Below are 21,602 nucleotides of genomic sequence, written 5' to 3' on the forward strand. Positions count from 1 at the left end.
TGAAACTTTGTAATCAAAATATACGTGAAAGCCGAAGCCAATTATTAAATTTTTAAAAGTTCTCGGGAAATCTGCTTTTGAAAATTTTGCAATTTTTTCATGATGTACCTACCTGATTATTTTTCAAAAGAAAGGAATCAGTGAGAATAATTACGTCATTTCTACTCTTCAATCTACCTACTAAACACGTATTTTTGAGCCATTCTGGAGCCTCCAGAAAATTGTGGATTTTATTTTCTGTAGGAGAACGTCATAATTCCTATCGTACGTATAATTTTGGTTAAAGCTGGATATGATTCATTTCAATTGTTTTAGGGTATCATCAGTATGTAAAATAAATTCATAATAATTATGAGATGGGCACTAAGTTTTTTTTCATCAAAATATACGGATACTTACCGGTGTATAACATGTAGGTTGGCAAGAAATACAATTTGAGTATCTGTTTCTATATAATTTATTGAGTAGCTTAAGGTAATAAGAGTCAAGAGCGGAATTTATAATTTACAATAAAAAAACAGTTGTAAAATTTACATAACAGGTGAGCAAAATGATGCCAAATTCAGTCAGGCACATGCGTAAGAAATAGGTAAGGTATAAGTAATCATTTATTGTGAACAATAGAATTTTCCACTTCTTCTTCGCTGGTAGTCAATACAACTGATGCTTTAGGTCTCAAGAGAACTTGACGCGTTGAAATAATTTCTCTGTAGGTACAAATAAATCTCAATTTAGTGCTAGGTTGAAAAATTAACTAGGTAGGTAGGTACTCATCATTATGAGGAATAAAAAGTACATACCCGTGCTTATGATTAGAATTTACACTGGGCACTGCAACTGACATGTATTCTGGTAAAGATGGACGAAAATCTATTAAATTAGAAATAGTAATTTCACTTCCCAAATTTACAACTACAACGAAAGTTGCGTGATCTGGATACGATCTACAAAAAAATAAATAAATAATGGGTAACAACAATCATAGATAGGTAGGTAGCCACTAAATTCAAACAGATCGATCAGGTATATTTGTTAGAAAATATACATGTTCAATATCCATGCATTATGGTTCTTAACTTAATATTATTAAGCGTAGATTGGGAATGAGTCGAAAAAAATTCATCACTTTCTATAAATCTTTTGCCAAAAAACGCAAATTCTGATCGCTAAACTTACTTATTTGGGAAATTAACGCTTAAAATTTTGATACACTCTGGACTTCTGGAGCTGGAGACTTGAAGAAGAGTTTCACGACAAAAATTATGAGGGTCAAAGCTGTACTACCTACATTAGGTCTTCGTCTTTTTTTTTTTTTTTTTTTTGGAAAATAGAAAAGGTACCTTATTGATAGAATAGAAAGTTGTAAAAGGGTCCTCAAAAGACTGCAGGAAAAATTTTAAATCCCTGACTTCAACTATGACTTTTCTATTAAGGGTTCCAATTTTAAAATTTACGTTAAAAATTTTTTTAAAAAAATGAGAAAATTTTTTGGTGATGATTTGTAAATTTATAATGTACTCGTATCTACCCATTTTTGGAAGTGAGAACACCGTTTTTGAAATTATTTCACTTTTTAAAGTTATTTAACACAACTTTTGAATACGCACAAAATCGTATCATTTTTGTAAGTCATGGTAAAAGCAAAACCCTTGTGTTGTTATCGAATCCAATTTGTCACATTTATCGTAATTATGTGTTGACTTCATTATTTATGAAGTATCTCGTCGGTCGTTGGTTATATTTGTTAAATTCTCCTTACATCGAACAAAACTCTTTGAATCTGCCAGCTAACTGCTAAGTCTACCTTTAGGTCGATATTACAGTAAAAATCGCTTAATGTTATAACGTTTGTCCCAGGCCATTTTAATAACATTAAGCGACTTATAACACAAACCGATTGAACAAAAAAGTGTTTTTTTTCCAAAAATTTTTATATGGCCAATTTTCTTACTAAATATGTAGTCATTGAACTAAAATTTCGCAAAAATTGGGAGAAAAAGTGTTGAAAATAGGTTGAAACTTCAGAAAGTTATGAAAAAAGTAACAAAAAATGATGTCAATCAGAAAAAAGTCTGAAACTTCAAAAAAATTAGGCAAAAACTGGATGAAAAAGTGTTGAAAACATTTTAAAATTACATAAAAATGTGAAAAATGCTTGAAAATCACTTAAAAATTATAACATTATCCGATGCTTCAATTACAATAACCGATGGAATTTCAATGTAATGAGATATAAAAGATCGGGACCGGACGATTTTAATAACATTAACCGTTATAATAATAAGCGATTTTTACTGTATTTGTTAAATTAGCTCTAAAATGACTAGGTGAGGAGGGGGGTGGTAACGGAATGAAAGAATAAAACGTATTTTGCAGAGATACGAATTTCCACTCGTTATAGCTACCTGTAGATTGTACAAACGTAATATCTACGTATGTGTGCATGCGGGTAAGTATATTTGCCTAGTTTGTAACTTGAAGGAATAAGACAGCATCGCGTTTTAAAGCAGCAAAGTAATCTGCCTTTCGCCCTTCAAAAACTTCCCCTTGAATCGGACTTTTTGCCAAATTAAGTGAGTAGATTAATATAAAGGTCAGTCAAATGTGCATATACCTATGTATAGACTCAAATATGCTACTGAGGTACCTATTTGATACATACATACCTAACTAAGGCAAGAACCCATTCTGACAGAACATAGATATCCATATCACCTCTTTGAAAGACGATGTTTCTTCGAAGTTTGACTAGATCTCTGAATATATTGAGATGAGTAATATTACCATAAGGATGCCACAACAATTCATTTTTAATATTGACTTTAAAATATCCCGGATTAACTGGTAACCAGGGTTTCAAGACAGTCGTGAAACCTGTAACATATCAAAATTTTGATTATGGGTAGGTATATGAGGCCTGTGAAAACTGAAATGTGCATAATGAAAATATATCTTGACTCATTGTCAGTAATGAAATTCTATGTTTACCAGCATTAATGGTATCATCCCACTGCATAGGAGTTCTACAGCCATCTCTGGATGCCAAATGATAACGTAATTTGCCGGCATTGATAGCTTTTGGATCTTTAGTTTCATCCCATCGTATGAGAGCATCTTCCATGCCAAGTTCATCTCCATAGTAAACCACAGCCGTTCCAGGTAACAACATTTGCAACATGTGGAGTCCATCTACTAAGAAATGACCGAAACGAGTCGCTGGTCTGGGATTGTCATGGTTACCAATCTACAAGAATTTCCAATATATTAACTATAGGGAATGTGCTGGAAAACGTTTAGATTGGTAAGTACTTGGATTCCATTCAAAATAACTCACCACCCAGTTAGCCCAAGATCCTGGAGGAGAATTTGTATACCAACTTAGAATAGTATCTCGAAAATCATACGCGTTCGATTCTCTATTGACGTGAGTAATTAAGAGAAAATTAAAGGGTAATTGCGCCCCAGGTTCCGCATCTGATCCGTAATATGATGCCATGTGTTTGGCATTAGAATAGGCTTCGGTTAACATCACTCTGTAATTATTATGAAATATCGTATGTATCTTTAGAACACGTGTATAAAGCCTACACTTCATTTCATTCGACTAATCGTAATATCACGAGGTGTGAGTAATTTTACTTGGGATGTTCTTTCGTAGAATATTTGTCGAAAATCTTCCTCCATTCTTTGACTATTTTAACACCACCGGGTTGATCTAGAGTATAGATATGATTCAAATATTCGTATTCATCGGACAATGCGAAAGGATCATTTGACAGTGGCTCGTCTAAAAGTCGTTCATCTTCGACTAAGAAGTTTACCGAGTCGACTCTCAAACCATCGATGCCTTTGGAGAGCCAAAATATGATATTATTCTGAAAAAAATAATAAATTTCTTAATTCTTATTCACATAGGTATTCCTACATAAAAAGATTAAGTAGGTATATGTGAGAGAAATTGCCTATACTGCGCCCCTGATGTGAAAACAATAATAAATAAAGTTTTGGTCTTCTTATCAGATGATAATATAACTAGTACCGTTAGCCGTTTGGTGTTGTTTCAGGTGAAAATTTTGAAAAATAATAATTCATAGCTTAATATACCTTCATTTCTTCAAAAACTACTGGATTTCTGTAATTAATATCAGGTTGTTTGACGGTGAACTGATGTAAATAATACTGCCCTCTTTCTTCATTCCATTCCCAAGCTGATTTTCCAAAACGTGAAATCTGCAATAGGTAGGTATAAGTAAGTTAAAATATCACATCTCAATGCAATCGTACAGCTGAATTTCTAAAATATAAATGCATATATGTATTTGTTTACCCAGTTATTAGGTGGATGACGTTTTCCTCTGATATATTTCGCGTCTTTCCAAACATAGTAGTCGGTATAAGGAGGAATTCTTTGAACAGATTTTGTGAACCATTCGTGCTCATCACTCGTATGATTAGGTACGTAATCCATTATCACTTTAAAACCTACGAACCGAAATGGTAGGAATGTACAAATCACACTTTTTCTTTGGATATTGCACCACCAACTAATGTATGTAGATATGTAGATATTTACCCATTGCGTGAGCTTTGTGAAGAAAACGATCGAAGTCGTCCATGGTTCCGAAAATGGGATCAATTTCTCTAAAATTAGACACATCGTATCCAAAATCAGCCATTGGAGATTTGAGAACAGGAGATAACCAAAGACATCCTACGCCTAGTTTCTTCAAGTATGGTAATTTTTGAATAATTCCTAGAAATGAAATAATACATATTATTTTGAGACATTTTGTTTAATTAATATATAACTTATACTTACATAGTACCTAATGTAATAAAATAAGTACTTATTATTCACCTTTCAGGTCACCGGTTCCATCTGCATTTCCATCTTTGAACGATCTCGGATAAATTTGGTAAATTACTTCGGTCTGCCACCAATCCAACTGGTTCTTTTTTTCTGCACCATGAAGAGATGAAAAACAACAAACCAACACCAAAAAGTTCAATAATAAACTCATTTTGAAGACAGACAAGAACTACTTCGGTGGCAATATAATGGAACCGTTGTATCGACGGAAATTACCTCATGTTACATACAAAGAAAACGTGTACGCCTACTGTATTTTATATATTTTCAAATATATTTTTTTTTCTTTGCCACTTTAGATAATTTAATTGAAGTGGTAAATGGACGGAAAATTATCCTGTGATCATGCTTGATCCTAATCATGGCGAGAGGGAGAACTTCGAGGTTGTTTTTGTTTCATATTATCTGGACGTGATAATTCTTCGTCTACTTGAAAAAAATATTCCAAGTTGAAATAGTCATTGTGTACCTGGTACGGAATAATTCAGCAGTCAGCTTATTACGTGAGGTTGGTAGGTATAGTATTTTGTTATCTATATTAATTTATTAATTACCTACTTTATTTCACGATAATACACACTGTGATTGAGTAATAGGCTACTGTTACTCGTGTTTTTTCAATTATGTTTTCAAATTTTTAATTATTTATGATAACTGAACAACTGTTTGCTTACAGTAAGTACTTACCTCTAGGTACTTACTTACGTTCTTGACTTACTGATGAAAAAAATCGCTTGATCTATCCTCCGAATCTGGTGATCAACTCGAGAAGCGCTGAATTTGTAATTTAAGGAGAGATTGTTTAATTTTTTGTCAGTTATTTTTTTTTACCGAAATTGCACGTTGGCTTACCAAGTTCCCACCTTTCAGTTAACTATATTTATGTTCGTGTTATTCCAAATTATAAATGAACGTTTTACTAAAAACTAAACGCTATTACTTCAAGATGAATTGAATCATGACATCTTGAAATCAAGATGCTCTCATCTGAATTCAGAATACACTTCAAAATGAATACCTAAGTGAAAGTAGCTACAGACCAATTTACGTTCACCAGTTCGAAAAATTTTAAAATAAATTTTCGATTCTCTTTTAGTTTATAATCACGATGATTGGATAAGGTTAGGTGATTAAAATATTTTTAATCGGGAATTTTTTTTAAAACACAAAATACGTTTGAAAAATAAATAACATTAATTTATTAATTTTCTCACAATCAAGTCCCTATAACAATAATTTTTACAATTCAAATGAAAATTTTTTTGGTTCTCACATCCGATATCTTTACAAGTGAATAAAATTATCAACAACAAAAAAAATACAAAAATGAACATATAAACACGTATATAATTCTGATATTGAAGTGGCGTTGCCCTGAACAGCGCAAAGTTCGACGTTTAAAAAGAAAAGAAAAATATTTAGAATACAAAATAAAAATTCAACTTAAAAACAAAATCGTACAATTAAAATGAAAGGAAAAAAATGCTAAAAACTTCTACAATGAAATTTAAAAAGAATGGTAAAAATGTTTTAAAATCAATTTACAAAAATCATGGTTCACATGAACGAAAAATATACAACAAGAAATTAAAATTAAACGTACAAATTCGTAACAAGTGTGATTAAAAATACATAAAATATGGTACAATTAAACAATCATTCTGACTAAAATATCTGCAGATATTAATTTGAGAAAATCGTGCCTCAGGTAAACTCGCTGAGTTTAAATGCTATGATGAAATACCTGATTCATAAGGCAAACTAGGTAAATTAAAAATGTAATGTACATTACGACTTCGCACACGAAGTGCAAAACCATTTAGCTGAATCGGGAGCTGATTTGATACCAACGCAAACCCAATGGTACCAAGCGTCACAGCCATCGCAGCCGATCATCGGACTACCGTCATCTTGAGCACCGCAAGCAGGACAGACCCAAACTTGATTGCCATCGTCGTCGTAGTAAAACGCTGCCGGTTTTTTGACTTTTTCTTCGGATTTCTTGTTTTTCTGCTTATCTTTATTTTTCAGTTTAATTTTAGCGTTACCGAAGCTCTTATCGTTCTTGGAAATTGTTATAGGTTCCACAGGTTTGGAGAAACTGGTACTAGGCGTTTCGGAAGTATTCTTGGATTGTTTTTGTTTATTCGGTTTACTCGTCAGAGCCGATATTTTGGCTAGTTCCGGCGAAGGATCGCGTTCCACACGAACCGGACTTTTTGGTAGCTCATCGTGCTTGACTATCGGTTTAATGACTATTTTCGGCGATTGAATACCACTCGGCGATAATTGAGGCGAATTCGCATTGCCTAATTTCAATTTCAGCTTAGGAACGGACGGATCTTCAGCAACAACAGGAATTTCTTCTTTTTCCAAATTCAGTTTCTTTTCTTTTCTAATTTTGTTCTTATTTTTAACTTTGATCTTTTTCAGTACTTTATCTTTCTTCTTGTCTAATTTTTCTTTATTCTTCAACTTATCCTTCTTGATTTTCTTTTTATCTTTTTCACGTTTATCTTTTTTCATTTTCTTCTTCAATTTTTTATCAACCGAGGTGGCAGCATCGTTTTCTAATCTGAGTGTTGGTTCGACGATGGCGATGCTTTTAGTAATAGGTTTAATTTTATTATCAACATTCGCTTGCATTAAGGCTGCTGGCGGTAGTGGCGAATTTGGCCATTCGGGATGCGGACCGTTATTCTCCATTCGACCAAAACCGGGTGGTAAAAATGGATTTGGAGGGAATTTTGGTATAAGAGGATTATGAGTTAACGAAGGTGGTAGAGTTTTATGGATATCGTTCATCATCGAATAAAACGGTACTTCGGATTCGATTTCTAGCATCTTGGGTTTGTGTTTATCGACTATTTCTTCAGGTTCTTGCTTAATTTCTTTGAACTTTTTGGCTGGAACTTCGTGTTTTGCTTTCTTTTTACGTTTAAGATGCTTGTTGAGTGTAGGAGTCACCGGAGGAGGCGGTTCTTCAAAAACTACCGACTTGAGTTTTTCTTCTTTATGATTGATTTTCTCGACTTCGTCTTTTTCGCGAGTACGTCTCACTACCGCTTCGATGCATTCGAAGTATTGAGCATTTATGTCAGCTCCCTTGTTACTAGGTTTTGGTACAGGTGATTCGGCTCGCTCTTCTTTCACTTTCGTGATCCGTTTAAATATATTGAGCTTTTGTTTGTTCGGTTCGGTGGTTAGTTTTTTTTCAACGATGATTTCCGGTTCGGGAATTTTCTCCGGTATTTTTTCTATTTTAGGTTTAGGAATTTTAGGCTCTTTAGGACTACTAGCTGGCGCTGGTGTTTTGATTTTCTCTGGTCTGTTTACTTTCGAGGAATCGTTATCGGTATTTTTATTGTGGAACGATTTGAACGCTTTCAATTTAGATACTTCTTTATGAGTGGTCAATTTTTTAATTTTACTATCGTCGAAATCTTCTTTACCATTCTGATGAACTTCGTCGCGTGTTTTACGATCTGCTTTCACGTTATTCACCGTTTTCACCGGATGACTTGCTTTCTTGTTATCACCTTTAACTTCCGGCGGTACGGTAGGATAAGATGAGGGTTGAATTGGATTAGCGTTCGTGTAGTTGCTCAACTTGGGTACTCGAGCTTCAGCCACTTTACCTTCTCTGGCCGGTGATAAGAAACCATGGGTGGTCATCATAACGCAACTCAACTCACGCAATGGTCTTCCCATCTCTTCGGATATTAGCTGCGTTATTCTTTTATTATTTATAATATCATTTTCAGGCTTTTTAAACAAGCTCGAACTAGACGCATCCAGACTAAGATTTGGTAACGTATCATCAGTCGCGGTTTCCAAACTACCGTAACTTTCTTCTAACAGTTCTGGATACATGGCTGGTAAATGCTCGTGTATATGCACCGGCCTAGTGACCACCTCTCGGCTACCTGGTTTTAAGAAATTTAAATTAGATTTCTTTTCTAACGGATACTTTGGTACTTTGAGTTTGAGCGGAATCGACGACACGTAATCGGCGTATTCTTTTAAATCTTCTACGTTGATACCCATCTCGGAAAATGCTAAATTTATCTCTTCTAAAGCAGGATGCGTGTGATTGAAATGTTCCGCGTATCCGTGAATGTTGGTACCTAGTCGTTTCAAATAACGGTGTAGTACGTCTACTAAGATTTGTAAAGATGTCGTCGATATACTGTGCCATCCTATTGTTTTGCATATTTGCGATACGATTATTGAGAGTAGTTGACGAGTCCAAGGTTCCATTTCGGAATCACCCATGTAGAATGATCGGTTATCAATGGTCAATATCTTACTGCTTCGTATATCAACTTCATGTTGAATAAACTGAAATATAAGATTGAAAGTTGATAAAACCACCGAATATGTGTCGAAAAACACCATAATTGTATCAATTACCTGTTGGATTATATAATTTTAGGCCTACGATGATAAGTTCGCCGAAACAACGGTTTGTCGGAGTTCATCCCTGCGAACAAAATTTCTGAATTAGAATTACTCGTAAATATAAGTGAACGTTGAACTTTCATAAACTATCGAGATTGTGCGGTATATTTTTCAAATAGTATTTTACAATCATTGGTGCGGATACAGTTATTTATGAAACACAATCGTCGTAAGAGACTGGATTTTATCGTATCTGGTAAAAACTCACCAGGGATATGATATACTTGGGGTAGAAATCATGAGGGTTGCTGAGTTATTACGGATTTTTCAAACAATAATTAACAATTTTCAAGGAATTGTTATTCGTGTTATGCTAGTTTTTCTGTTTACATGATAAAAGACCAAGTAATACTAACTCAGTAAAAACAATTATTGGTACAGAATACCTATAAAATTATAACCGCACAGAAAACTGAACACAGTAGAGAGTAAAAATAATTAATATTAATTAAATATTAACACGATAAAATTTAATAATAAGAGAATTTTCATTACACCTTTCCTAAGGAAGATTTTCATTCAAAACAGGAGGCTTCATTTTTTTTTGTAAACGCAGAATGGCAGGCCTGGTGATAAATTATTATTTCGTTGAATTTGAATAGTTCGAGCGAAATTCTGCAGAGGTCGCTACTAAAAATTATGAAAAAATGACGAGCTTTTCAGAAAATTCTGTAGAGGTCGTTACTAAAAATTCAATCTACTTGGCAAAAGTTGAAAGTGTGGGAGGCTGCTTGTGTTTTTGAAGTTTTTTTTTTTTGAAAAGTTTTGCTGATTACAAAATTGATTATTTGAAAGTTTGAAAACTTTGAATTAAAAAATTGTCTCTTGTTAGAGGTTTAAAAAAATGTAATCATTGAAGAACTGCTCACCAAAGACAAAATATAAGCAGTTCAGAGGAGTGGCATCATATTTTTCGTGATTTTTATAACTTTAATCATGTCGATTTGTGCTAGAGAAATACGAATTTTTGCGGATAAATTCATAGCTGTTCGAAAACCTCCGGCAAGGATTCACTGCATATGTACCTAGATAAATTTGTAAGCGAAGATTTTGTGAAATATCTCCTGTAGTCGTATGACCAACTTGGTATATTAATTATTATTTCACTTGCACTTTTCAGATGTACATGACTTGATATGGGCTTCTTGAAAAACACATTTTTCATTTTTATCATTTGCCTGAGTCGTAAGTTTTTTCCTTTTTCACTTCAAAAAGTCACAATTTATCAAACATATTATTATCATATTGTGATATTTTGCAGCTTATTATGTCACGAACAGCATTATCGAATTTGAAAGCAGCCCAATTCAATGTGAATTTTACGATAATGACCAATGTTTGGATCCTTTAAATTGCGCTACCACCTTACTTGATGAACCGTTAGTAATAAATCAATTCTACCTCTATATTTATTATTTATACACAACACAAATTGAATTGAATTTCATTGCAGAAAGAATAATGACTCGGAAAACGGAAGAATTGAAAAGTGCAAACCCGGCAAAGTGAATTATTGTTTTGCCCAGTGGTCGAATGATTCTCTTGGACGAATAACTGTACAGAAGAAGGTATTAACATAAAAAATGATTGAAAATTGTTTTTTTGTCGTTTCGACATTTCTTTACTTACTTACTGCTCTTCGGCCTACAAAAAATCAAATCCTGTAGGCCGAGTACATTTTAATAAAATTGTTTAATGTAATCTGTTTTGATCATTATTTTAGGGTTGTTTCGATACGTTTGACCGAGACTGCCCCGGCCAAACACAATGCATTGGCCGAAGAAAAACTGCAAATTTTTATTATTGTTGCTGTGACGGAGATTTGTGTAACACTAATTTCTCATTCGAGCCTTTTTTACAAAGAAAATCACCAAACGAGTACGAAAGTAGGTTATGAATTTAATTTTTAATTTGTTGAAAATATTTTTAAATCACTTTTCTAACTTGTAAACTGTTTTTAGGCGCATCTGAGACTGATTCCGTTCCAATTACGGTCCACATACTTGTGATATCAACTTGTTTTATATTAATCGCAGTATTATTATATTCTCTTTATTCGTTCAGAAAACGTGAGCTGTGTTATTTCAACAGGGTAAGTTGCTGTGGAAAATTTCAATCTCATCAGCGATCGTCGCTTTGATGTATTAACCTGGAGTATTTTCCATTCCAGAATTCGCAGTTTGACCAAAGATCTCAAACAGATTCATCATCGATTGAAAAACTTCTACCAATTGAATTATTAATGAAAAAAGCCGAAGGTAGATTTGGAGAAGTATGGAAAGCGATGTATAAACCTAAAAATGAATTAGTAGCTGTGAAAATAGTACCTGCTCAGGTATTTCAAGTCCTGTTTTCGTTTTAATAATCCATTCTGTACTTTTATCAACGATTCGATTTTTGTTTCACAGTTTAAATCGTCTTGGTCAACCGAAGTAGAAGTACTGAAAGCTCTTCAATCAGGCCATGAAAATATACTACAATTTTACGGAGCTGAAAAACATTACGACGGTTCTCATCCGAAATATTGGTTAATAACTGCCTATCACGAAAGAGGATCTTTATGCGAGCATTTGAAAAATAATACCCTCTCTTACGAGCAGGCTTGCTCCATTTCTTTTACCATGGCTAGGTAAATTCCCACCCAAGTGCTATTTTCCCTCTAATATAAAAAAGTCTTCGTTGATATGTATTTTTCTTAATTGTTTTTTTTTTTTTTTTTTTTACGTTACTTCGTAGAGGATTGGATTATTTACACGATGAAATCTTCGATAAATTCCACGAATGTTCGAAGCCATCCATTGCTCATCGAGACTTTAAAAGTAACAATGTCCTGTTGAAAGATGATTTCACCGCCTGCATAGCTGATTTCGGTTTAGCGATAATTTTTAGAAATTCTCAATTCGACGATTGTAATCACGGACAGGTATTTATACCGCATTATTCCCCTATAAAAACAAATGTAAAAATCTCAACGATGATTTTACCATCGATTATAGGTTGGTACGAGACGTTATATGGCTCCGGAAGTATTACAAGGATCGATTACATTCTCAATCGCCGCGTTTCAACGTATCGATATTTACGCGTGCGGATTAGTACTGTGGGAGATCTTATCACGATGTACTATTCACGAGGTAACCACCGTACTATTTTTTATTTTATCCAACTTTCGGTGGATATTTTTCTAATCGTGATGAATTACTCCTATAGGACGCCACCTCAAAATATAAATTACCCTTTGAACAAGAACTGGGTGAACATCCGTCCATTGAACAAATGCTCGAGGTGGTGGTTAATCAGAGGAAACGTCCTGAGATTAAAGAATCGTGGCAGAATCACTCGGTAACTTTTCGTATTTTTCATTGGACTTTTTTTTTCAACAGTTTTTTGAATATGAATTTTTTTACAGCTTTTAACGGATATTTGTAAGACAATCGAAGACTGTTGGGAAGCTGAGCCTGAAGCTAGAGTTACCGCATCATTGGTGGCTGAAAGATTTTCTAGACTTTTAACTTCAACGATTACGTGCGAAACAGAAGCTAAACTTTTATCCGCTGATGATTAATTATTTTAAACGCTTATGTGTGTTTTATAATATTTTACGAACAAATCCTCGAACTCAGAATGTGTTATTTCGCCTATTTTGCTTTGTGCCATGTGTAGTATTTTAAATTTTAACACTCGCGGCTTGAGCGTTTTTCAAAGAAACTTAATCCTAAGCTGAATAGTCATTTTTTAATTATTTTAAAACTTTCATGACGATTTTTAATCAATGCTGCAAATTTGATTATGATTTTTCCAGTCTAGTTTTTTATTACCTAATCCGTCCTTAAGTAATTTTTTTATTTTTTTTTGCAAGCATTTTGCAAACGCTTGTGTTTTATTTATGTATTTTATCTCGGGGTAATATTGTATATTTTATTTTATTTATTTTTACAAATTTTATGTGATGTTGGAATATGACTCATTGTTTTTAATTTACGCGATTGATTCGTTGTATTTTTTGTACATTAAGTGAAAAAAGTATTATCGCTTCGTAGTTTTTGTTTTAATTATTTTTGTAATGACGTAATGATTCATATACTAATCATACTTGATAAATGTTTTCATGCCAATGAACTTGGGAAAAAATAAGATTTTTTTAAAACCAGGTTTCAGACATTTTAAATATCAGATGTGTTCAAAAAAGCTGTTTGAAAAATAATTTAAAAAATTCAAATTATAAAAAAATAGTAAATTGAGGAATGATTGTTAAAAAAAAAAAAAAACATTATCCATCCACTGAAGCATTTGCAACTGTTTGAAATAAAAACACACCAAATAATTTCAAAAGACAACAAAAAATCTAAAAAAAAACTTGAAAATGGAATAAATGTTCTGTAACATGGCAAACTATTTGTTTTCGATTCCCCTGACCCAGTGTTTCAATTTGATACATTTGACTATAAAAAAAACAAGAGACCAGCGTACCCGCTGCTCTAAGATAGTTTTTGCGATTTATTTTTTGGCTGTTTGAATTTAGAGCGTCGGATTCCAGAGACTGCAACACAAAAACTAAACCAGGTAACATGCCGCGGTAGCGGGTATGGTTTGTAATGCGTTGTGTCGTTGTAAACTGCTGCAACTTTTAAATAAGATCGAGGACCCCCTTATTTTCTTATGCCATTTTGTAGAGAATTTTCTCCTCTTTCCAATGGTGTAAATTTTTTTGAAATTCTCATAACTTTTAATGGAGAAAATTGCGATTTTTCGAGCTGTAAGAGGTAGCTAGACTGAGGTTACTGGTTTGTCTACTTTATACTTTGAGAAAGGCCTGAGCGCTGAATCGTTATCACCTTCTGACGTCACCACTAGTAGATGGCTCGATTGTGTTTACTGTGTTTACCATTTGAATTTTAACGTACATTTAATGGCGAGTTCGTGAAATAGAGTAAAACTTTCGTTAAAAACGTTATTAAAATGATGACATTTTAATTAATATTCGTTCTAAAATGTGGTGTAGGGATGAGATATTGTTGTTTTCAACTACTGGTGGTGTTGGATTACTTTATTTTTGTACAAAAGTGAATTTTTCGCGATCTGTTTGTGTTGTGACATTGTGTGATTCGGATGTGTAGATATCTTGTGAAGTGCATAAAAATGAAAACTGATGTGTATTAGTGCCTGTGTTTTACTGGAATAACATCGCAGTGAAATGAATAGTGAACCATATAATCTAAAATGCGTTTTAAATCTGCATTGTGAATACAACCATCCAACTACAATGGATGGATAAGGTTATCTAATCAAGAATCAAGAAACCATCAACATCTCAAACCAATTAGATGATTTTAGTGGGATTTTGACAAGATTCGACGATTATTTAATTATATTTCACCAGTGAGTGTTGTAATATCCGCCAAAAGGTATAATTTTGTCAAGTTTATGTATAACTTTCATCTTTAATGTTGAAAAACAGTGTTGTTTATAACCTAATTTCTTCATTTTTTTTCATTAAAATCATTCCTACATGATCATAAATTCATTATTCATGTAGATAAAATATGAAAAATAAAATTTTCGCAGGATTTAATTCGTTTGAGTGCATTTTTCATTCAATTCTATAGTGTATTATGATATGTTAGATACGTAAGTACTACCAAGTAGCGATGACGTCACAAAACAGCGCTCAGGCCTTTTACTATAGGTGGTATTGCTTTGAGGCGCCGTAACTTTTGAACTAGATTGGGAACTCTATCATTTTATGGTGTCTTTTTGTAGAGAAATTTACGCCTTTTCCAATGATATAACAATTTTTAAAATCCCCAAAATTTTTCATCGAGAAAATTGCGATTTTACGAGATGAAAAAGCTTGAAAAAAAGCCATATGGCCTTTTTCAACTCGTAAAATTCAGAGATGGCGCGATTCCGATTTTTTTAAGGAGTCGTGAGAATCGCATGAATCCGATTCCGGAATCGGATTCCATTTTCGATTCACCTGACAGATGAATCGAAAAATGTGAAATCTGACTCTTTTCAAGCAGGAATCGCAAATGTAATATGATTCGCGATTCCGGTAATTTGATTCTCGCGACTCCGATATTTCGATTCTCGCGACTCCGATATTTTGATTCTCTCGACTCCGATATTACAATTCTCTAGACTCTCACAATGAACGAAATCACCCAAATTCAATTGAAAAGCACAAATACAAAAAAGTGTAATTTTCATAAATATTCTTTTATCTAATTTTTGCCGGTTGGCGCTGAAAAGTGGTTGTGAAAGTGAATCTGAATGATGAATTTAGAATTTATCATTGTTTTACTAATAACATGGTGAGTTGAAAATTTTACATAAGGTGCACTGGGGGAAGTCAGAACGTTTTTTCACAATTTCAACTTTGATCAGCTGTTACTCTCGTACTAATGAACCAATATGGCTGAAATTTGGTATGTAGGTTCCCATAAGGGTTCTTAACCTATGGTGAAAATTTCAGCGCGATTGTCGCAGTAGCTTTCGCACAATCGAATAAAATGTAACTTGTTCTGACTTACCCCACTTTGGGGTAAGTCAGAAAATCTACAAAATTAATTAGTATTATTAGGATTCGACCCTGATCGATGCGCAATATGTCGCATAACATGTTTTCGAGGTCGTAGAATCCAAATCTGGAGTTATTTTTTTTGTAGGAGTGGGGGGTGAGGCATGGGGAGGGGGCAATTCTAAATTTTTCGTACATTATTGTGTAATATGTCGATTGATATGTTTTCAAGGTCGTAGAATCTGAATCTGCAGTTATTTTTTTTGTATGAGTAGGGAGTGAGGCGTGGGGAGAGGGAAAATTTTGAATTTTTCCTACATTATTGTGTAATATGTCGAATAATATGTTTTCGAAATCGTAGAATCCGAATTTGGAGTAATTTTTTTTGTAGGAGTGGGGGGTGAGGCGTGGGGAAAGGGAAAATTTCAAATTTCTCCTACATTATCGTGTTATATGTCGAATAATATATTTTCTAGGTCGTAGAACTCGAATCTGGAGATATTTTTTTTTGTAGGGGTGGGAGGTGAGTCAAGGGGAGAGAGAGTAAATTACAAATTTTGCCTATATTAATGTGTAATATGTTGATTGATATGTTTTTGAGGTCGTACAATTCGAATCTGGGGTTATTTTTTCGCAGGGGTATGAGGCGAGGCAAGAGGAGAGGAGAAATTTCAAATTTTGCCTATAATATTGTGTAACATGTTGGTTGATATGTGTTCAAGGTCGCAGAATTCGAATCTTGAGCTAGTTTTTAGGGTCGAGTGCTATTCAAGTATCACCATTTGGGGAGAGGGCCCCACCCATGCGAACCTACGACTCACCTTCCACCTTCACCATAAAAAATGACTCCGGATTCGAATTCTACGACCTCGAAAATATATTATTCGACATATAACACGATAAGGATAATGTAGGAGAAATTTGAAATTTTCCCTTTCCCCACGCCTCACCCTCCAGTCTCCACTCCTACAAAAAAAATTACTCCAAATTCGGATTCTACGATTTCGAAAACATATTATTAGACATATTACACAATAATGTTCGAAAAATTCATATCAATCGACATATTACACAATAATGTACGAAAAATTTAGAATTGCCCCCTCCCCACGCCTCACCCCCCCACTCCTACAAAAAAAATAACACCGGCGAGCCTTTATATTTATTTACTAATGTTTGTTAGAATGTTCATTTCATCTTCAATGCTTCATTTTTATGAAATTTAAGGAGTTGTGATGGGAATCTGGCTGGAGTCGTGAGAGGAATCTGGTTGGAGTTGTGAGAGGATCCTAAGATGAGTCGTGAGTGGAATCTGAATCGGAGTCGCGAAAGGAATCGGAATCGAAAATTACGATTCGGATTCGGATTCCTATATCTGGCGAATCTGATGAGCGGAATCGGGACTCAAAATTTTGTGGAATCACACCATTTGGAATCCGATTCTCAAGCTCCTGGAATCGCGCCAACTCTGGTAAAATTGCATTTTTCTCGATGAGGAATTTTGAGGATTTCAAAAAATTTTATATCATCAGAAAGCACATGAAATTCTGCACAAAATGACACCATAAAATGATGAGGTCCGCGATCTGGTTTGGAAGTTCTGATTCTTTGAAGTAAAAAATAGACCATGTCCATAGCAAGTAGCTAAATTTTTCATCTCGTAAAATCGCAATTTTCTCGATGAAAAATTTTGGGGATTTTAAAAATTGTTATATCATTGGAAAGGGCGTAAATTTCTCTATAAAAAGACACCATAAAATGATAGGGTTCCCGATCTGGTTCAAAAGTTACGGCGCCTCAAAGTATAAAGTAGACAAACCAGTAACCTCAGTCTAGCTACCTCTTACAGCTCGAAAAATCGCAATTTTCTCCATTAAAAGTTATGAGAATTTCAAGAAAATTTACACCATTGGAAAGAGGAGAAAATTCTCTACAAAATGGCATAAGAAAATAAGGGGGTCCTCGATCTTGTTTAAAATTACGACGACACAACGCATTACAAACCATACCCGCTACCGCGGCATGTTTGTTGCAGTCTCTGGACTCAACTGTGTGACAAGTTGACGAGTTGACGACCTACCAAATACTCCGCTACGAACTGGTCGCGTCGCTCAATCATGAAAAAGCCAAAAAAGTTGGAAGAATGGAAAATGAGAAAGCATTAAGCCAAAAAAGTTAAAACTCGGAAGAAAAAGTGAAAACAATATAGTTTTTTCGCTTGCGCAAAAACTATAATGAACAACATTCGAAAACGAAATAATTTCTACAGCTTCTTTGATGGATCGATGGAATCAAAACGATACGAAAAAATAAAACAAACCGACTTTATTAAAAGCATTTATTTTATAAAAATAATATTACCACTTACATAGGTACTCTCAGTAATAATTCAAAGAAAATACTGTTTTTATTTGGTAATTTTAGAATCACGAAAATAATAAAAATAAAGCACTCACAAATTTACTAACGTTTAACAAGAGGGCAAAAAAAAATTAAAAATACGATAAAAAATATTGACTCGAATTAGAGTAATTCAATTTTTGTTGAAGTATAAAAATAATGAAGGTACAAAAAGAAAAATTAAACAGATTAGACAGATCGACTGAACAGAACCAAAAACAGAACACACTTTTGTACGGTAATTTGAATTTCGATAATTTTACTTCTGATGTCAACAAGACGAAAATTTTTCGCATGAAAAAAAATCCGTTTGCTGTTAGAAAATCGTGCTTGATGATCAAATATCAGGAAAATAAATCTCTGCCGAATTTGATCATCATTTTTTATTTTTATCCTAAAAGCATACGGAACCGAAATTCATCGACTATATTTTTATAGTAAGTATTGCAAAATTATTAACGAACAAGCGATCAAGCGACGCGCCTAAAAAAACAACGCATCATTTATCTTAATAAACTTAACAAAATATATGGAATGATTAATATAACCAATAATTATGCACCCACATTAAGTTTTAACGTAATCAAATTGAGACCCATATTTACCTACTTTTTTTATTCACCTCACTCGACACTATTGATGAAAAACACGAGGATTTTCTACATAATCGGAAAAAATTACATTTTTCCTCCAAAATTATAAACTAAATCGATCGAATCGATACTAGAAAATTTTATTTTTGAATTTTTTTACTTCATTTAGAATGAAAAAATTATCGTGTTTTTCGCCATTTAGAAAAAATACACCAGGAAATATAGGTCTACAACTTCTCTTAGAATAGCATAACGTAACGATGAATCTCTTTCAAAGGTTAAACATTACAAAGGAACAAAGATAAAGGGTTCACATTAAAATTCTTTAAATTAGTCTAGTGTCTAGTGTCTCGTAATAGCTGATTAATAAAAATTATAATGTAGGTTACTTCAACAAAAAAAGAGAAAAAAAATTAATATTAAAATCTAATGGCTACAAAAGCGCAATAATAAACGAGCCGGTTACAATATAAAATACTCGATGTCGATAAACAAAATCACGGAATATGTAAATTCCTTCACTTGACTCTTTAAAAAAAATATATATATTGAACTAAACTTTAAAGGTTAATGACTGAATAAAAATTTGTGCCTGTTAAATTACCGTATTACGACTTCTTATGGTACATGGAACTAAATAAAAACATAGAAAAAAATAAACAAAAAAACAAAAAACAAAACCAAAAAATGAAAAAAAGGTATACACATAACATTAAACAAAGCGATACATCGACAAATGAAAAAAAAATACATCGAAAGCTTTTGATATAAAATGCTCACGCATATAATTTATACCCTTTCAGTATTTCATACAGATATGTATTGGAATAGTTGGACGCAGGTACCAGGCTTACAAGAAGGATAAATAGATAAAGCCTATAATATAATTTTTTTCAATTTTTTTCGATCAATTCAGAAAGGAACTTTTTTTAAAAATTATTTTTATAAATGACCAGAAATAGGCAATACTGCTGAACGTGGCACTAAACCTTTTTGATCTCCTCGACAGCATAGTATCCATTTATCATCAACCTCCAATACTACTTTTAATTTTTCACCTTCGTTGTACGATAAATGACCATTGTCCGATGGAAGACGATGGCCCAGAGTTCGCACGTATTTAGTCATCGTCGTCTGATGATGACGACTTGAAGACGACGAGGGTCTTTTACTACGTTCGCTGGTGGATTTTGGTTTATTGTAACGTTGACTATGCTGAGGCAGACTGTTCGGTCTGACCGGATGCGTTGATGGCACATTTTGATCTATACGGCTGGTACGACTGGCTGATGCGAGTTTCGTTTTCGTCGAGCTGACTTTGTTGTTTGGTTCGAATTCTGGTATTCTTTTTACACTGTGAATATAGAATGATAAAGTAAAATAATACATAAGTTTTTAAAAACATATCTCCAATTCAAAATTTCTGATTGGATTATCTTTTTTTGAATTTTATCTATCTTATAATTTTTCATTAAAGGGATATTACTTAATTTACGAATAAACTTACGTCGTTGGTGAAATTGTTTTCTTAACAGCCATTGGAATATTTGAACTGGGTGACGAAGGAGATCGTTTCACAGGAGTTGAACATCTTGGTGAAGACGCTATAGTAAAATGCAAGGAAGACGGTGGCCGTACCGGAGACGTGACCGGTCTAGGAATACGTGACTTAACAGCAGGAGTATTGCTGTCTTCCCTGAAACGTATACAAAATCAGTATTAAAATATCCCACTATCGCTCCAATTTTTACCAATAATAAATATACTAACATGATTCTATTCGTAAACGTATCCTTAGCACTATCAGGAGATCTTTTTTCAGCCAACATTTCCCATTTCTTTTGCAGCTGTTTGAATTTCATTTCACGTCTAACGCATAATTCAAGCTCTTCGGATTCTTTTTCCATATCGTAGGCCATACTCGCATCGCCTTCGGTGGTAGAAGAGGTAACGTCGTGTAATGTACTTTCGTCGATGGTTTTATCAGCGAGTACAGTTCGATCCAAACTAAAAACAAGGATCATTAATATCTGGATACGTAAAGTAAAAAAAATTATTACGACGACGAAAAATCGAAAAATGAAATTTACCTGTCCGAATATACTTCTTCATCTTCGATACCTAAACGTTCAAAAGCTGATGCTAATTTAGATCCTATTTGTATTCCACTCCATCGTTTTTTCACAGTACTGGCCATATCGTTAAAGTTGACGTTATTTGACGAATCTATACATGATCTTGGTCTCGATCCAGAGCTTTTCATGCCTAATTATTCGAGTCGAAATATTATTTAAAAACAAATTCATCCAAAAAATAGAGATATAATGGAGAGAAAAATCTCGTGAAAACTTACTACTATCTAGCTCATCTTCTTTACTAGCCAAAGACCGGACTATTTTTCGAAGCACCCAAGAAGTCCTATTGTTTCCTTGGCAAGGAGAATTTTGCTACAGAAAAAAAATACACGAGTAATGTAAAATCGACTAAACTTCGAAGTTCAACAGGAAATTCATAAAATTACTTACTCCTAATTGCATTAAACTTCTATGTAACATTCTGCACTCATAAAGTAAATCTAGTTCAAATGTAAGATGAGCTAATGGTTTCAAAATGGCTAATAGTTGATCGGTAAGTTGCCTATCTGACATAATGCCTTTGGATGACGACAACATGATACCTTGTTCAACGTAATGCTTCTTTAAAATAGTTTCTCTAGTTCTTAAATAACTAAACCACGTATCTAAGCCGCGTACGCTGC

At 33.6% G+C, this 21,602-nt stretch overlaps 4 protein-coding genes and 1 long non-coding RNA gene across 12 annotated transcripts in view; 2 read left to right on the plus strand and 3 right to left on the minus strand.

The window, feature by feature from the left end:
* Positions 1 to 439: 439 nt before the first annotated feature.
* LOC135842601 (maltase 2-like) lies at positions 440 to 5,021 on the minus strand. Its single transcript, XM_065360144.1, has 10 exons — positions 4,859 to 5,021; positions 4,574 to 4,753; positions 4,328 to 4,482; positions 4,105 to 4,230; positions 3,640 to 3,875; positions 3,335 to 3,533; positions 2,989 to 3,244; positions 2,667 to 2,874; positions 801 to 944; positions 440 to 707 (listed from the first exon to the last, which is right to left on the minus strand). The coding sequence occupies exons 1-10, from the start codon at positions 5,019 to 5,021 to the stop codon at positions 605 to 607; spliced, it is 1,770 nt and encodes a 589-aa protein (XP_065216216.1). The 3' UTR covers positions 440 to 604.
* On the plus strand, positions 4,100 to 5,163 carry LOC135842607 (uncharacterized). 2 transcript variants are annotated; one of them, XR_010558154.1, is made up of 4 exons: positions 4,100 to 4,239; positions 4,332 to 4,455; positions 4,558 to 4,730; positions 4,866 to 5,163. It is a non-coding gene; the product is annotated as an uncharacterized LOC135842607 (long non-coding RNA). The 2 variants fall into 2 exon arrangements; XR_010558153.1 differs by having other exon boundaries at positions 4,566 to 4,730.
* A 1,034-nt stretch (positions 5,164 to 6,197) lies between these two features.
* Taf3 (TBP-associated factor 3) lies at positions 6,198 to 9,919 on the minus strand. Of its 3 annotated transcripts, none has more exons than XM_065360143.1 (3): positions 9,829 to 9,919; positions 9,284 to 9,353; positions 6,198 to 9,211 (listed from the first exon to the last, which is right to left on the minus strand). In XM_065360143.1, the coding sequence occupies exon 3, from the start codon at positions 9,143 to 9,145 to the stop codon at positions 6,659 to 6,661; it is 2,487 nt and encodes an 828-aa protein (XP_065216215.1). In that variant the 5' UTR covers positions 9,146 to 9,211; positions 9,284 to 9,353; positions 9,829 to 9,919; the 3' UTR covers positions 6,198 to 6,658. The 3 variants fall into 3 exon arrangements, with proteins under 3 accessions (XP_065216215.1, XP_065216214.1, XP_065216213.1); XM_065360142.1 differs by having other exon boundaries at positions 9,688 to 9,864; XM_065360141.1 differs by having other exon boundaries at positions 9,540 to 9,864.
* Positions 9,920 to 10,076: 157 nt separating this feature from the next.
* On the plus strand, positions 10,077 to 13,370 carry LOC135842602 (activin receptor type-2A-like). Its single transcript, XM_065360145.1, has 12 exons — positions 10,077 to 10,368; positions 10,452 to 10,516; positions 10,593 to 10,710; positions 10,785 to 10,899; positions 11,055 to 11,217; positions 11,293 to 11,423; positions 11,502 to 11,666; positions 11,740 to 11,960; positions 12,068 to 12,254; positions 12,328 to 12,465; positions 12,542 to 12,673; positions 12,741 to 13,370. The coding sequence occupies exons 2-12, from the start codon at positions 10,468 to 10,470 to the stop codon at positions 12,894 to 12,896; spliced, it is 1,575 nt and encodes a 524-aa protein (XP_065216217.1). The 5' UTR covers positions 10,077 to 10,368; positions 10,452 to 10,467; the 3' UTR covers positions 12,897 to 13,370.
* Positions 13,371 to 18,172: 4,802 nt separating this feature from the next.
* LOC135842599 (uncharacterized) overlaps positions 18,173 to 21,602 on the minus strand; it is a 42,957-nt gene continuing 39,527 nt past the window's right edge. For all 5 annotated transcript variants that reach the window (XM_065360138.1, XM_065360139.1, XM_065360135.1 and 2 more), the window contains 6 exons: positions 21,370 to 21,598; positions 21,198 to 21,291; positions 20,935 to 21,109; positions 20,615 to 20,851; positions 20,352 to 20,540; positions 18,173 to 20,198 (listed from right to left, as the gene is read on the minus strand). In XM_065360138.1, coding sequence (XP_065216210.1) covers positions 19,787 to 20,198; positions 20,352 to 20,540; positions 20,615 to 20,851; positions 20,935 to 21,109; positions 21,198 to 21,291; positions 21,370 to 21,598 — 1,336 coding nt within the window. In that variant the 3' untranslated portion in view covers positions 18,173 to 19,786. The remainder of the gene's footprint in view (positions 20,199 to 20,351; positions 20,541 to 20,614; positions 20,852 to 20,934; positions 21,110 to 21,197; positions 21,292 to 21,369; positions 21,599 to 21,602) is intronic.

Source organism: Planococcus citri, chromosome 4 (assembly GCF_950023065.1).
Source record: "Planococcus citri chromosome 4, ihPlaCitr1.1, whole genome shotgun sequence".
Classification (NCBI taxonomy): domain Eukaryota; kingdom Metazoa; phylum Arthropoda; class Insecta; order Hemiptera; family Pseudococcidae; genus Planococcus; species Planococcus citri.

Bases quoted from the DNA above. Each gene is read 5' to 3' on its own strand.
- Taf3 (XM_065360143.1), bottom strand. From the start codon at position 9,145: ATGGGTGATTCCGAAATGGAACCTTGGACTCGTCAACTACTCTCAATA.
- LOC135842602 (XM_065360145.1), top strand. From the start codon at position 10,468: ATGGGCTTCTTGAAAAACACATTTTTCATTTTTATCATTTGCCTGAGT. The intron at 10,711-10,784 runs GTTAGTAATAAA...ATTTCATTGCAG, and splicing joins ACCACCTTACTTGATGAACC to AAAGAATAATGACTCGGAAA. The intron at 11,218-11,292 runs GTAGGTTATGAA...AACTGTTTTTAG, and splicing joins ATCACCAAACGAGTACGAAA to GCGCATCTGAGACTGATTCC.
- LOC135842601 (XM_065360144.1), bottom strand. From the start codon at position 5,021: ATGAGTTTATTATTGAACTTTTTGGTGTTGGTTTGTTGTTTTTCATCT. The intron at 4,231-4,327 runs GTAAACAAATAC...TACCTATTGCAG, and splicing joins GTCATCCACCTAATAACTGG to ATTTCACGTTTTGGAAAATC. The intron at 708-800 runs GTATGTACTTTT...TTGTACCTACAG, and splicing joins AATTCTAATCATAAGCACGG to AGAAATTATTTCAACGCGTC.